The 16,339-nt window shown below is 49.5% G+C and overlaps 1 protein-coding gene across 1 annotated transcript in view; it reads left to right on the top strand.

The window, feature by feature from the left end:
- The first annotated feature begins 12,214 nt into the window (after positions 1-12,214).
- Positions 12,215-16,339, top strand: part of LOC141157138 (vitamin D3 hydroxylase-associated protein-like) — a 320,295-nt gene continuing 316,170 nt past the window's right edge. Inside the window, exon 1 of the mRNA XM_073644036.1 lies at positions 12,215-12,503. Coding sequence (XP_073500137.1) covers positions 12,297-12,503 — 207 coding nt within the window. The 5' untranslated portion in view covers positions 12,215-12,296. The remainder of the gene's footprint in view (positions 12,504-16,339) is intronic.

Here is a 16,339-nt window from a genome sequence, read left to right as displayed (position 1 = left end):
GCTAGAACTCTGTGTGGCATTGACCTGGTCTCTAATCTGAGCTGCTGTTAACCTGCGATTTCTGAGGCTGGTGACTCGGATAAACTTATCCTCAGAAGCAGAGGTGACTCTTGGTCTTCCTTTCCTGGGGCGGTCCTCATATGAGCCAGTTTCTTTGTAGCGCTTGATGGTTTTTTGCAACTGCACTTGGGGACACTTTCAAAGTTTTCCCAATTTTTCGCACTGACTGACCTTCATTTCTTAAAGTAATGATGGTCACTCGTTTTTCTTTACTTAGCTGCTTTTTTCTTGCCATAATACAAATTCTAACAGTCTATTCAGTAGGACTATCAGCTGTGTATCCACCAGACTTCTGCACAACACAACTGATGGTCCCAACCCCATTTATAAGGCAAGAAATCCCACTTATTAAACCTGACAGGGCACACCTGTGAAGTGAAAACCATTTCCAGTGACTACCTCTTGAAGCTCATCAAGAGAATGCCAAGAGTGTGCAAAGCAGTCATCAAAGCAAAAGGTGGCTACTGTGAAGACCCTAGAATATAAGACATATTTTCAGTTGTTTCACACTTTTTTGTTAAGTATATAATTCCACATGTGGTAATTCATAGTTTTGATGCCTTCAGTGTGAATGGACAATTTTCATAGTCAAGAAAATACAGAAAAATCTTTAAATGAGAAGGTGTGTCCAAACTTTTGGTCTGTACTGTATATATACACAGCACAGTACCACCTCTATATCCTGTATATATATACACTGCACAGTACCACCTCTATATACTGTGTATATATATATATATATATATATATATATATACACACACTGCACAGTACCACCTCTATATCCTGTGTATATATATATATACACTGCACAGTACCACCTCTATATCCTGTATGTATATATATATATATATATATATATACACTGCACAGTACCACTCCTCCTGTCCTGTATATATACACTGCACAGTACCACTCCTCCTGTTCTGTATATATACACTGCACAGTACCACCTCTATATTCTGTATATATATATATATATATATATATATATATATACACTGCACAGTACCACCTCTATATCCTGTAGATATATATATACACACTGCACAGTACCACCTCTATATCCTGTATATATATATATATATATACACTGCACAATACCACCTCTATATCCTGTGTATATATATATATATACACTGCACAGTATCACCTCTATATCCTGTATATATATATATATACACTGCACAGTACACCTCTATATCCTGTATATATATATACACTGCACAGTACCACCTCTATATCCTGTATATATATATACACTGCACAGTACCCCTCCTCCTGTATATACAGTACATGACAGAACAAGAATACATTGCAGGGCACCAAACATAGGAACAAAACAAGACGACAAATCACAGAAAATAGAAACAAAATAAATCCCCCCAGGAATATATATATATACAAGAAATAACTATTATAAAACCTATAAAACCCCCGGCCCAGCTTCATTCATACTACTATATACAATCCCACACAACACTCACACCGTCCTATATACACATAAAACACCGTCCTATATACAAGATTATATACAATAAAACACTAAACCTAATATAACGTATATACAACCGGGAACTAACACTAACCTCCTGGTCCCACTGCCTGACCTTAGTCACCCCCTTACCGCACCTCATTCACACCACAGAAAACCAAAAATAACAATATATACAATAGTGACATGGACAATTTTAAACCTTTTTTTTTTTTTTTTGTAATTTTTTAATATATATATGAAACACAGCCCTACACTAACTATCCCACCACCCCTGATCCAGCTCTGGCCACAAAGTTCAGGATTACTCCGAGCTAGGATCAGGCACCAAAGTTTTTCCCCAGGCGGGGCCTGGACCAGGCTAGATCAGTCCTCTTATCACCGCTGATGAAGAAATCCCCCAAATCCCCCACCCAACCTAACTAAACCCCCCTATTATACATTATATACAATATATACAGAACACAACCTACACACTCACCATCCAAGGCTCAAGTTCGATGCCGGCAAACCTTCTATTCAGGAGACAGAAATACAAAACAAAAATCTAAGGTGGAAAGACATCAGCCCACCACCAGGATATAGGAGTACTACCGGACTAAGGCACCCTGAAGGAAAAGCCCCTCCAGAGGCGGGCCGCCCTCCGGGCACCCAGTCTTTCATACTCCAGAGAACGTACCTTCACCAGGTCACCTAGGATGTTCCTACAGACTTCATCTACATGGAGGATTTTACTCTGCGTCGAGACTAAAACTCGTGCGTTCCACGTGAAATACTTCACCACTGCGCTGACTATGAATAAAGTGTCTCGGTCCCTTCTTCCATGGTCTCCGAACGCTCCATAGGCCCACCCGGCGTAGGACAGAGTAGCCAGCCGCGGCCAACCAATGGAAGCCCCCACCCTGTTGTACACCTCTGTATTAAAGGGACAATGAAGCAGGAAGTGCTCCATGCTTTCCAGCACGTTAGCACAAGCCTCACGGGGGCAATTCCTGTCCTCGGAACTCCTGAACTTCAAATTGTCCCTCACATACAGCTTACCATGAAAGCAGCGCCAAGTCAAGTCCCAGTACTTCTCGGGGATCCTGCTAGATTTTAACAAACTCAACCCAACCTCCAGATCCCCACTTGGGCAGTCTTTGAGGGCCAATGGACTCTGAAAATGAGAAAGCAAGACCCTCATATCGAGGAGTTTCCTCGGGAGGGACCTCACCTCCCACATTCCCAGACCCCACCGGCGGATCATTTTCAGAACCGGGGTAACATAAGCCGGGAGATGCCCGTGTGGTGTGCGAAGATCCTTCAATCTTCCCCCTGTCTCCCATTCCTGGAAGAAAGACTGAAACCATCCCTTGCAGGAGAATACCCACGGAGGAGCCCTCTCTTTCCAGAGGTTTGCCACGTTCACTTTCAAGAAGGTGTTCACTAGGAACACCACGGAGTTCACCATATTCAAACCCCCTAGTCTCCTCGTGCGGTAAGTGACCTCCCGCTTGACTAGGTTCAGTCTGTTCCCCCATAACATCTGGAAGAACAGACTGTAGACCCGTGTCCAGAGAGGCTCTGGCAAGACACAGACGCTGCCCAGGTAGATTAGCAAGGGGAGCAGGAAAGCTTTGCACAGGCCAACCCTTTCCCTCAGGGTCAAAGACCAACCCCTCCATTGGTCCACTCTTTGGGCGACACCTTTGATTCTGCCTTCCCAGTTTTTCGTGGGGTAATCACCCTGGCCGAATTCGATGCCCAGGACTTTGGCATGTTCTTGGGGGTCGGGGAGGGTGTCCGGAAGATCAAACCCGGGATCTCCGCCTCCCAGCCAGAGACTCTCACACTTATCCTCGTTGACCTTGGACCCGGATGCCTCCGAGTAGCGCTCCACTTCTGACATCACCGCTGCTGCCTCCTCTTGCGAAGAAACAAAGACGGTGACATCGTCCGCGTAGGCCACCACCCTCAGGATAGCCTCCGGCGCCGCCCCGCCCATCCGCACCCCCGCCAACGGTCCACAATCGATCCTTCTGAGGAAGGGATCGATCGCAAACGCGTAAAGCAAAGGGCTAAGAGGACAGCCCTGACGGACACCGGATCCTACCCCAAAAGGTCGTCCAATCCGCCCATTCACCAGAGGGAAAGTCTCAGCCCCTGCATACAAGGTCTTAAGCCAGTCCACAAACCCTCCAGGCAGACCATACCTCAAAAGAGTGGACCAGAGGTACTCGTGGTTAACCCGATCAAAGGCTTTTGCCTGATCCAGGGTCAGCAAGAACCCCTTCCAGAGGCCCGTCCTGCCTTGCTCCACGGCCTCTCGGACACCTAGAACAGCACTAAAAGTGCTACGGCCAGGAACGCAACAGTGCTGAACCTCCGAAAGGAGCCGGGGTGCAAACTTCACCAGCCTGTTGAAAAGTATCTTAGCCAAAATCTTCCTGTCCACATTGAGAAGTGCTATGGGATGCCAGTTCTCAATGCGTGACGGATCCTTACCCTTTGACAAAATGATCAAAGCTGACCTCCTTAATGATCTCGGCAGAGTGCCCGAGGAGAGACACTCGTTAAACACCTGAGTCAAGAGGGGGACCAAAGAGTCCCTAAAGGTCCTAAAGAACTCGGATGTTAAGCCATCTGGACCTGGCGACTTTTTGGGCCTAAGCCCATCGATCGCCAGTCTCACTTCCTCTTCTTTGATCGCTTCTGCCAAATCGCCCAGCGAGAGGTCAGCCCCTGGCTCAGGAACAGATTCAGCCAGGAAAGCCGACATCCCGTCACGATCAAGCTCCCTCCTTCCCAAGAGGTGCGAGTAGTAGGAATTGACGACCTCCAAGATCCCTGATCTGGACCTTCTCAGGGACCCCGTACTGTCCACCAGCCCCGTCACTATCTTACTATTCACTGACATCTTACAGTTTCTGTAAGGGTCGGGCGAGCAGTACTTCCCGTAGTCCCTCTCGAAAACCAAAGATGCGTGCCTATCGTACTGACACCTCTTCAGCAAGGACTTCACTCTGGAGATCTCCTCGCGGCTACCTCCAGTCGAGACAAGATGCTCGAGTTTCCTCCTCAGGCTCTGATACAGGCGATCCCTGTGATTCAGGGATGTTTGAACATCTCCCACCACTCTGACTTAGTGTTACTTAGGCCCAGCAATGGTACCTGGCTCTGAAAGAATTCTTCAAAAGACCGTCTTACAGCTTCTTCCTCAAGGAGTGACGAATTCAGCTTCCAATAGCCTCTTCCCATCCGAGGAGTCTCTGTAACGTTCAGAGAAAACATAATCAAACAGTGATCGGAGAACTCCACCTCCACAACCGACAACGGTGAAGAGACGGCCTCCTCCTTCAAATAAAACCTATCTAGCCTAGACCTGCACTGACTACCTCTAAAAAAGGTGAATCCCGTGTCGCCCGGGTTGTGCCGGATGTGGACATCCACCAGGCGAGCCTCACTCACTATCCTGTTTAACGCGACGCAGTCATAAGCCAGCCGGTCTCCGGAACCTCCTCTATCACAGGATCTCGTGACATTGTTGAAATCCCCTCCGAAGACCACCTGCCGACTCGAAAATAAAAAAGGTTTGATCTTCAGGAAGAGACATTTGCGGTCCCACTTGGACTGGGAACCATAGATGTTAATGAGCCGAAGCTCTTGTGCCCCCATGGAGACATCTAGGATCAAGCATCTCCCCATTTCTAATTGGATCTCTCGTCTGCATTCAACCGCTGCGGTCTTAAAAAGGACCACCACCCCGCTATACGGCTCGGCCGCAAGAGACCAGTAGGAGGGCCCATGCCTCCACTCCCGCCTTGCTTTATGCAAGGTTGATATATCGGTCAACCTGGTCTCCTGCAAAAACAAAATGTCGGCGTCAAGTTGGCCGAGAAAATGAAAGGCCGTGTACCTTGCCGCATCTGACTTTATGCTGCAAACATTAATAGTTGCCAGCGTCAACGGGGTGGGTGCCGCCATCATGATTGATTGAATTAGATAGCCTTTTTCTTCCCACCACTGACAGTCCCAACCTCTTCCTCCGATAATGACGGGTTTTTAGTGCGCTTAAGACAAACAGATTCATCCATTCTCTCCTTACATACATTCTTGCCCTCGTCTGGTGGTCCTGGGTTAGTCGTCCCCCCAGAGGGCTTTGTATTTGCCCCCCGAGAGGAAGACCCAGCCATCTCCTGAGCCCCAACCACCTTGTCCGCAACCTCCGGCCCCGGGTCCCAACTTCCCCCCTCCAGAGGGAGGTCCTGGAGAGCCCCGAACCGGTTGGAGAGATCCACCAGAGGGGGGGCGGCTGAACCCTCCAATGGCGCTTGGATCACGGCCAGAGAGTCAGAGGGGTCGCACTCCAAAGAGGCAGCTCGAGACCTGGTCCCCCTCCTTCCTCTGGCCGTTTTTCTGTTACCCTTTTTCTTTTTCTGTGACCACCCCCCTTCTCCCTCATCTAGACTGTCACCAGAAGAGGGTTCCTGGGAAGATGTGGCGTCCTCTCGCTCTTCCCTTTCAAGTCTCTTGACTTCCTCGCTCAATTCACTGTCTTTAGGATCCTCAGCTGCAAGTGAAGTACCTGGGTCAGAGTTTAGGGACATTACTCCCTGCCCCCTGTCCCCACGGCGCTTCTCCTGCCGCCTGATGGTGGATGGCGGCAGCTTGCTCCTCACCGGATCCCTGCCTCCCCCGCCCCTACTGGTCCCTTCACCGGCAAGATTAGTCCCGGCTTGCGCCTGTCCCGCACTCGCCGCTTTCAGGACCGCATTGGCGAAGGAACGCGGACAGCGACTGAACGGGTGACCGAGGTCACCACACAAGTTACACCTAATCCTGCGACAGGCAGCAGCAAGATGACCAAGGTCCCCACACAGTGCGCATTTCTGGGTGGTACACTGCGCACTGAAGTGTGTGGGGCTACCGCACCTGTGACAGACCTTAGGCTGCCCCCGGTAGAAAATCAAGATCCTATCCCTCCCCAAAAAGGTTGAGGAGGGGATATGGGTAACAGTGTTTCCCGAAACCTTCAATCTCACCATGAAGGTCCAGGCCCCTGACCAGATACCATGGTCATCCAGATTCTTTTCGGGAATATTGGTGACCTCTCCGTATCTACTCACCCAGGTGGTAATGTCCATACAGGAAAGCGACTCGTTACTAGTCAAAACGGTCACTTTCCTGTTGGAATCTTGGCGGGTTATTGCCAGGGGAAAGAGACCATGCCATTCGGGGCGACTCCGAGCCGGCTCATGGCGAGACCAGAAAAGCTCAAGGCCCTCCGGTCTCACGAAGCTGACATCGAAGTAGGAGGTCCCGTAGGGATGGATCAAGGCAAAGATGTCATATGCCGCAAAGCCCATCCCCAGCAGGAGCTCAACCACCTTCGACCTATCAGGACAGTCATCCTTGCTTACCCACTGGAGACGGACCACGTTCCTACGGTTACTCCTCTGCCCCGTTGTCGGCAGAGACCAGACAGTCTCTGCCCCTCTATCTCGGAAGGCTGAAAGACCATGTCTCTCTATCCAGAAAGACAGATCAACCTCCCTCCCCTCTACAGTGATGGAGCTCTCCCCTCTCCTCAGGGCATCCAGGAGCTGCTGTTGCAAGTCACCATCCCCAGGGCCACCAGACGAGGGCGCACTACTACCCCCAGCACTGACAGCTCCTGAATAGCTTTGGGCTGAAGCCCCCGCCAATGCTGGGGGGGCAGCGGGACCAGCGCCTACTTCTCCCCCACCAACACCAGTGCTGCTCCCACCATTCACTCCAGTACTATTCACACCATTCGCAGGACCATTACTCCCATCGTTCACTCCACTACTACTCACACCATTCGCAGGACCATTACTCCCATCATTCATTACACCACTACCCCCAACATTTGCTACACCACAACTCCCATCATTCCCACAACTCCCAGCATTCATTCCACCACTACCCCCACCATTTGCTACATCATCATTCACTGCACCACTACCCCCACCATTTGCTACATCATCATTCACTGCACCACTACCCCCACCATTTGCTGCATCATCATTCACTGTACCACTAATTCCACCATTCCTACTACTCTCATCATCTGCTCCACCATTACTCTCACCATCTGCTCCACCATTACTCCCATCATTCACTGCACCACTATTTCCATTCCCTTTACTTGCCACCCCATTACCTCTGCTGTTCTCTGCACCTTCCACAGTCACCTCCATTCCTTCCTCCCTTGTGTCTGGTGTCTCTGCACTCACACCTGCTGGGCCGGGGGAGGGGAGCACTCCCAGAGACTCCTTTCCCTGCAGCACCACTCCCGTTTCCCTTTGGTTGGTGCTGGCTTTCTGCTGTTCGTCTCCTGGAGCGCCCCGCCCCCCTACTGCAGCATTTTGGTCCTTGTTCTGGCCAGACTGTTTTCTCGGCACCTCTGCCCGCCCTGCACCCACAGACTTTGGGGTCTTAGTGTCCTTTTTGGGCGCTGGGGCACACTGCCCCCCTGTCGCAGCAGTGTGCCCAGTGTTCTTTGCAGATGTGTTTTTCACATCCTTCCCTGCCCCCCCAGCCCCGGTGATAACCGACTTAGCTGCAGAGGGCAGGGTGGGAAACTCCACAGAACTTCCTATGTCCGGCGCTGTGAGTACCTCCACAGCTTCGCCCCCTGCACTGTTCCCCGCACAGATGGCAGCATCGCCGGACGTCCTCCTCCTCTCCCCACCTTGCCTCTGCCTCGAGCCCACTGCAGAGCCCGTGCCTTTAGGTTTTGTGGGGTTTAAACAGAAGGTGGCAGGCGCAACATCAGACATTGGTACATACTTGTAACTCACCACCTCCTGTGCAGCTCCTCCGGTCTTCTTCTTCCTCCTCTTCCCTGTCTCCTCCACTGGTTTGTCCTCACCGAAGGAAAACCATGTCAGGTCCACTGGAGACTCCAGCAGTCGGATCTCCCTCAGCAGTCCTCCTTCCTCCTCCTCCACCGACACTCCAGCCTCTGCTGTGGGAGTCCTCTGCCCTGCAGGGAGACCACTTGAGCTCCGGCTCTGCCCCTCACTGGCTCCAGCAACTGAGACTCCAGTCACCTCTTCATCCTCCCCCTCCTCTTCACTAAGGACGCCGGCTGGCGGTTCTCCTGAGGTGTTTAACCCCTTCATTTCTGAGAACCGCCGCTGGTTCTTAAACCTCTCCAGGAAGGGACCTGCGCTTTTCTCAATCCCCTCCCGGAGGAGCACTAACATGACCACCTCGTCTCTGAGGGCTTTAAACCTCTGGGAGGTCGCGGGTCTTTCCTTGTTGGACGCCCGGGTGTTCAGGACCCGGGCCTCCCTCAGCTCCTCTTTCAGCTGGGTTAGTGCTTTGCCGGCGTCCTCGTACTCTCACAACGTGGCGACCACTGGGGAGGAGAAGGAACTTGTGGACTCGCTGGAGCTCATCTCACCCCAGGATCTTGCTGGGCTCTTGTTCCTGGGGCCTGGGGTGCCCCGGTCTCCCTCTCTGGGCTGGCGGTGAACAGTCTCGGGGTTGGAGCAGGTGGATGTATTCTTCCTCACCCTTCCCGATCTCCTCACTCCCTCCTGGGCCGGTTGTTGAGGCTCCTTCTCCCCCTTCGGCATAGACCGGGGGATAGGAGGCTGGGAAGCCATGCCGGCCTCCCAGTAGGCCTGCCTCTCCCTGGGGAGAAGAGAGGCAGACGACGACCCTCCTCCTGGAAGTGCTTGAGCTCAGGAGGCAGGTGCTACTCTCAGCGCCACTCCTCCTGTCCTGTGTGTATACACTGCACAGTACCACTCCTCCTGTCCTGTATATATACACTGTACAGTACCACTCCTCCTGTCCTGTATATATACACTGCACAGTACCACTCCTCCTGTCCTGTATATATACACTGTACAGTACCACTCCTCCTGTCCTGTATATATACACTGCACAGTACCACTCCTCCTGTCCTGTATATATACACTGCACAGTACCACTCCTGATGTCCTGTATATATACACTGTACAGTACCACTCCTCCTGTCCTGTATATATACACTGCACGGTACCACTCCTCCAGTCCTGTATGTATACACTGCACGGTACCACTCCTCCTGTCCTGTATATATACACTGTACAGTACCACTCCTCCAGTCCTGTATGTATACACTGCACGGTACCACTCCTCCTGCCCTGTATATACACTGCACAGTACCACTCCTCCTGTCCTGTATATATACACTGCACAGTACCACTCCTCCTGTATATATACAATGCACAGTACCACTCCTCCTGTCCTGTATATATACACTGCACAGTACCACTCCTCCAGTCCTGTATATATACACTGCACAGTACCACCCCTCCTGCCCTGTATATACACTGCACAGTACCACTCCTCCTGTCCTGTATATATACACTGTACAGTACCACTCCTCCTGTCCTGTATATATACACTGCACAGTACCACTCCTCCTGTCCTGTATATATACACTGCACAGTACCACTCCTCCTGTCCTGTATATACACTGCACAGTACCACTCCTCCTGTCCTGTATATATATACTGCACAGTACCACTCCTCCAGTCCTGTATATATACACTGCACAGTACCACTCCTCCTGCCCTGTATATACACTGCACAGTACCACTCCTCCTGTCCTGTATATATACACTGCACAGTACCACTCCTCCTGCCCTGTATATACACTGCACAGTACCACTCCTCCTGTCCTGTATATATACACTGCACAGTACCACTCCTCCTGTCCTGTATATATATATATATATATATACTGCACAGTACCACTCCTCCTGTCCTGTATATATACACTGCACAGTACCACTCCTCCTGTCCTGTATATATACACTGCACAGTACCACTCCTCCAGTCCTGTATATATACACTGCACAGTACCACTCCTCCTGTCCTGTATATATACACTGCACAGTACCACTCCTCCAGTCCTGTATATATACACTGCACAGTACCAGTCCTCCTGCCCTGTATATACACTGCACAGTACCACTCCTCCTGTCCTGTATATATACACTGTACAGTACCACTCCTCCTGTCCTGTATATATACACTGCACAGTACCACTCCTCCTGTCCTGTATATATACACTGCACAGTACCACTCCTCCTGTCCTGTATATATACACTCCACAGTACCACTCCTCCAGTCCTGTATATATACACTGCACAGTACCACTCCTCCTGCCCTGTATATACACTGCACAGTACCACTCCTCCTGTCCTGTATATATACACTGCACAGTACCACTCCTCCTGTCCTGTATATATACACTGCACGGTACCCCTCCTCCTGTCCTGTATATATACACTGCACAGTACCACTCCTCCTGTCCTGTATATATACACTGCACAGTACCACTCCTCCAGTCCTGTATATATACACTGCACAGTACCACTCCTCCTGCCCTGTATATACACTGCACAGTACCACTCCTCCCGTCCTGTATATATACACTGCACAGTACCACTCCTCCTGTCCTGTATATATATATATATATATATATATACTGCACAGTACCACTCCTCCTGTCCTGTATATATACACTGCACAGTACCACTCCTCCTGTCCTGTATATATATATATATATACTGCACAGTACCACTCCTCCTGTCCTGTATATATACACTGCACAGTACCACTCCTCCTGTCCTGTATATATACACTGCACAGTACCACTCCTCCTGTCCTGTATATATACACTGCACAGTACCACTCCTCCTGTCCTGTATATATACACTGCACAGTACCACTCCTCCTGTCCTGTATATATATATATATACTGCACAGTACCACTCCTCCTGTCCTGTATATATACACTGCACAGTACCACTCCTCCAGTCCTGTATATATACACTGCACAGTACCACTCCTCCTGCCCTATATATACACTGCACAGTACCACTCCTCCTGTCCTTTATTTATACACTGCACAGTACCACTCCTCCTGTCCTGTATGTATACACTGCACAGTACCACTCCTCCTGTCCTTTATATATACACTGCACAGTACCACTCCTCCTGTCCTGTATATATACACTGCACAGTACCACTCCTCCTGTCCTGTATATATACACTGCACAGTACCACTCCTCCTGTCCTGTATATATACACTGCACAGTACCACTCCTCCTGTCCTGTATATATACACTGCACAGTACCACTCCTCCTGTCCTGTATATATACACTGCACAGTACCACTCCTCCTGTCCTGTATATATACACTGCACAGTACCTCTCCTCCTGTCCTGTATATATACACTGCCCAGTACCACTCCTCCTGTATATATACACTGCACAGTACCACTTCTCCTGTCCTGTATATACACACTGCACAGTACCACTCCTCCTGTCCTGTATATATACACTGCACAGTACCTCTCCTCCTGTCCTGTATATATACACTGCACAGTACCACTCCTCCTGTCCTGTATATATGCACTGCACAGTACCACTCCTCCTGTCCTGTATATATACACTGCACAGTACCACTCCTCCTGTATATATACACTGCACAGTACCACTCCTCCTGTCCTGTATATATACACTGCACAGTACCACTCCTCCTGCCCTGTATATACACTGCACAGTACCACTTCTGTCCGGTGTACGGGGTGTCCTCCTCAGTTTCTGTGCTATTCGGAGGGGCTGCTGGGAACCAGTCCAGGTTTTGCGGTCGTTGCCTCCTGGACGGGGTTGGATTTCTGGTGAGACCTTCAGCTGTGGATCTGCTCCCGGGCGAGCGGCTGCGTTCATCATGCTCCTCAGACTTCTCGCCCTTCTGATCCCGGAGGTCCTTATTGATTTGGCCTTTGTGCTTTTTCTTCTGAGTCTTGTCGGCTCTTACCTGGTCGCACAATGGATGAGGGAGCGATGCACCAAGATGAAGATCGAGCGAGCGCAGTCACAGAGAGATCGCGCCCTGGAGCGCATGGAGAAGATGACGCTGCGCTATAAAGCACAGGTATGGGGGCAGGGCTGATGGTAAAAGAGAGGTAGGGAGGGTCCTATATACAGTGGGGGAAATAAGTATTTGATCCCTTGCTGTTTTTGTTAGTTTGCCCACTAAATAATAGGAAAAACTTCAGCTCCCCCCTGTGATGCCGTTCCAATCCGGGAGGAGCACGGCGCCCCCGCTGCTGCACAGCGCTGAAGGTAATTGAGGAAATTAAACTTGGAACCAGCTCAACACACCGGAGTAATTAAAAGTTCACAAAGTCTTTATTGGAAATCCTTTAAAAATAAAATTGCTGAAAAATTGGGCATCTCAGACAACAAAGCAAAAAAGAGGGGTGGTAGGTGGTAGGGGAGCAGATCCACAGCTGAAGGTCTCACCACAAATCCGACCCCGTCCAGGGTCCAACTTTAATTTCCTCAAGTTTGCCCACTAACAAAGACATGAACAGTCTATAATTTTAAGGGTCGGTTAATTTTAACATTAAGAGATAGAATATCCAAAAAAAATCTAGAAAATCACATTGTATAAATTAGATAAATTTATTTGCATTTTGCAGTGAGAAATAAGTATTTGATTCCTCTTAATACTTGGTGGCAAAACCCTTTTTTGTAGCTGATGATGAGGGTTGTGCACATGTCAGGAGGAGTTTTGGTCCACTCCTCTTTGCAGACTCGGACTAGGAGACATCTGTGGGGATTTTTGCCCCTTTATCCAGAAGATCATTTGTGGGGTCAGACCCTGATGTTGAGGGGAGGCCAGGCTCACAATCTCCGTCGTGTTGGGGGTCCGGGCTCTTGGGGCCCCTCATGTTCCCACCCCCCCATGTCTGTATGGCCCTTGTGCACTGGGCGCAGTCATGGGGGACAGATAAGGGTCTTCCCCAAACTGTTCCCATAAAGCTGAAGCTACAATTGTCCACAATGTCTTGTGCTGAAGATTTCCCATCACTGGAGCTGAGGGTCCGCGGCCGCCCCCTGATAACAGCCCATAGCATGATCCTCCTCCACCATCTGTACAGCGCACAATGCAGTCAGGGGGTAACGTCCTCCTGGAATCACCAGCCTCCTCCATCAGACGCAGATAGAGAACTGCGATCCGTCACTGCACAGAACACGTCTCCTCCAGAGTCCAGTGGTGGCGGCTTTACACCACTCCATCCAAAGCTCGGCATTGTGTTTGGTGATGTACGGCTGCATGCAGCTGCTCGGCCATCAAGCTACGGGCGGGGGCGCAGTGTTTATTCCAGAGGAGGTCTGGACTCTGCAGTTATGGGGTCAGCATAGCAGTGGTGACTTTTCTGCACTCGGCCCCCCGCTCTGTAACATTATGGGGCCTTCACTTCATGGCTGAGTTGCTGCGGTTCCTTCCCCTTCTCCATAATATCACTGACAGGTGATGGGGGAAGATCCAGGAGAAATGTCATGGATGGACTTGTTCCCTTGGTGGCTCCTATTACAGGGCCGCTGGTATCAGGGACTGCATGGGGGGGGCAGAGGGTATACACCGGGGACCAGGTGGGGCGGAGGTTATACACAAGGGTGGGGGGTGTTGGTAAACTCGAAAAAGGGTGCAAAAGAAAGTCTTTTGATCGCATAATCTTTATTAATATAAAACATGTAAACAGCAGTGCAGCCCCCCAGGGATAAAACCATGAATCCAGCACTGGAGGGCAATAAAGTGCAGTGTGGCAAGTAAGTACGTACCGTTCTCTAGCGAAGAAGATGCCTGAAGGAAGACGCCATTGCAGGCATGATGAAGCTCTGTGAACATGGCGCATGCGCTGTTAGGACCTCCAGTAACATAAGGCACTTCCATTGGATGTGGGGTGAGTGCGTGCCATACCAGGGAAACGTAGTCAATGGCGATGCAGGGGGTAATGGGAGAGAAGGGGACACCCGAGTTTAGTGATTAAGACGTGGGGAGCGATAATTTTTTCCTGTAATGTGTGAGTATTCCCGTGGATGTATGGGATGTACAGTGGCGTGCAAAAGTGTTTGCCCCCTTCCCGATTTCTTATTCTTTTGCATGTTTGTCACTTAAATGTTTCAGATCACAACAAATGTAAAAATTAAACAAAGATAACACAAGTAACCACAAAATGCAATTTTTAAATGAAGGTCTTTATTATTAAGGGAAAAAGAAATCCAAACCTACAGGGCCCTGTGTGATAGTGATTGCCCCCTAAACCTAATAACTGGTCGGGCCCTTGGCAGCAACAACAGCAATCAAGCGTTTGCGATAACTGGCAATGAGTCTTTACAACGCTCTGGAGGAATTTTGGCAGCTCATCTTTGCACAATTGTAATTTAGCTACATTGGAGGGTTTCTGAGCATGAACTGCCTTTTTAAGGTCACAGCATCTCAATCGGATTAAGGTCAGGTGAACGACACCGGGGGATCACACAATAGCCCACCTCTGCCGTCACTTTGTCAGGTTTATCAGGGATTCGCGCACACATGATCCCGATTGCTCACTACGTAGCTATTGGCAAACGACCAGTGAGCGTATGGTGTACACACCTCTGGATTCCAAAGCATGGAATATGTGTATATACTGTTAGAACCCTCCTGTTTGTTTTTTCCATCTTGTGTTTTGCGGTCACGTGACCATCTGCCTATATATTCCAGTTCTGCCCTTTTGGCTGTGCTGGATTTCAGTGTTGTTTGACTGTTTTGCTAGCCAGGTGCTTCTGTGCCTTTCTCTGTCAGTTTGTTTGGTCCTTCTGGGGCCTCTAGTACCTTTTTGTCAGTTTATCTTTTTATGTTCTGCAACAACCTTCTCTGTTCAGGAGGTGTCCCATTTTTGTTCCAGTCCTTAGTTCTTTTAGGGACCCCTTCCTTTATGCTATAGGTCTTCGTTCAGACTAGCCGAGGACTAAGGCGGGTCTGTTCGCAAGGAACAGGCAGCCCGCTACATCGTAGGGATTCAGCTTAGTCTAACTGTAGGGATAGCTTTCCCCTTTCTTTCCTTAGTACTTGTTGCTGATCATAACATATACCCCCCGTATGATCACTGCCAGCTTCACGATAGCCCAATTCTGGCTGTTATCGAGCGGGACCCGTGCTACAAAATATGTAACTTCCAACATGAGTATAGACCCATGTTCAGCTGGGTCATTTATGTCAAAGGGGGAACCTGCCCACACACCCCCCCTGTGATGACCTCACGTGGGCAGGGCTCCACCCTTCATGTTTTTATTAAAAACTCTAACTTCTGTGATAACTCCTCGCTGGTTGATCGCAGAAGCTCGCAAGTGATACCATATTTTTTCTTACGAATTTACCTTTCTTTAGAGACTACACATGGCATAGCTGTGGTCTGTTATTTTGTACTGTTGCATTATAGCTCATCGGAGGGGCATACAGCTATGGAATAATATGTGTATTGTTCCTTAGCTAACCCCGATGCTAAAAATATGTGTCCCATTATTATCGGAAGTATAGAACGTCTGATATTCCATATTTCATCTCGGTGCCGGCGAGACATCAGATTCCACACATGTGCAAATGGGGATGCCCTGGGGGTGAGACAGGATTCCTTCCTATTTATCACAGGCCTCTGCTACTAGGAACTACATTCGTATGTTAGTTGCCTGGACAATTGACTTTGCCACCTCTCCTGTGTGTGCTGCGATTTGCATCGAGACAGCTCCTTAGATTGCCAGCTCTTTCACTCTGAAAAATGGTAGATAGGGGAGGAGGGAAGAGGGATTTGGGGGGGAGAGAGAAATTCTTAATATTTTCTAGGACATTAGGACTTTAACTAGGCCACTCCAAAGTCTTAATTTTGTTTTTCTTCAGCCATTCAGAGATGGACTTGCTGGTGTGTTTTCGATCATTGT

Source organism: Phyllobates terribilis, unplaced genomic scaffold, assembly GCF_046119375.1.
Source record: "Phyllobates terribilis strain yellow unplaced genomic scaffold, ASM4611937v1 Scaffold_8__6_contigs__length_399053987, whole genome shotgun sequence".
Lineage (NCBI taxonomy): Eukaryota > Metazoa > Chordata > Amphibia > Anura > Dendrobatidae > Phyllobates > Phyllobates terribilis.
Note: the sequence above shows the minus strand (reverse complement) of the source record. Positions and strands in the feature narration are given on the sequence as shown.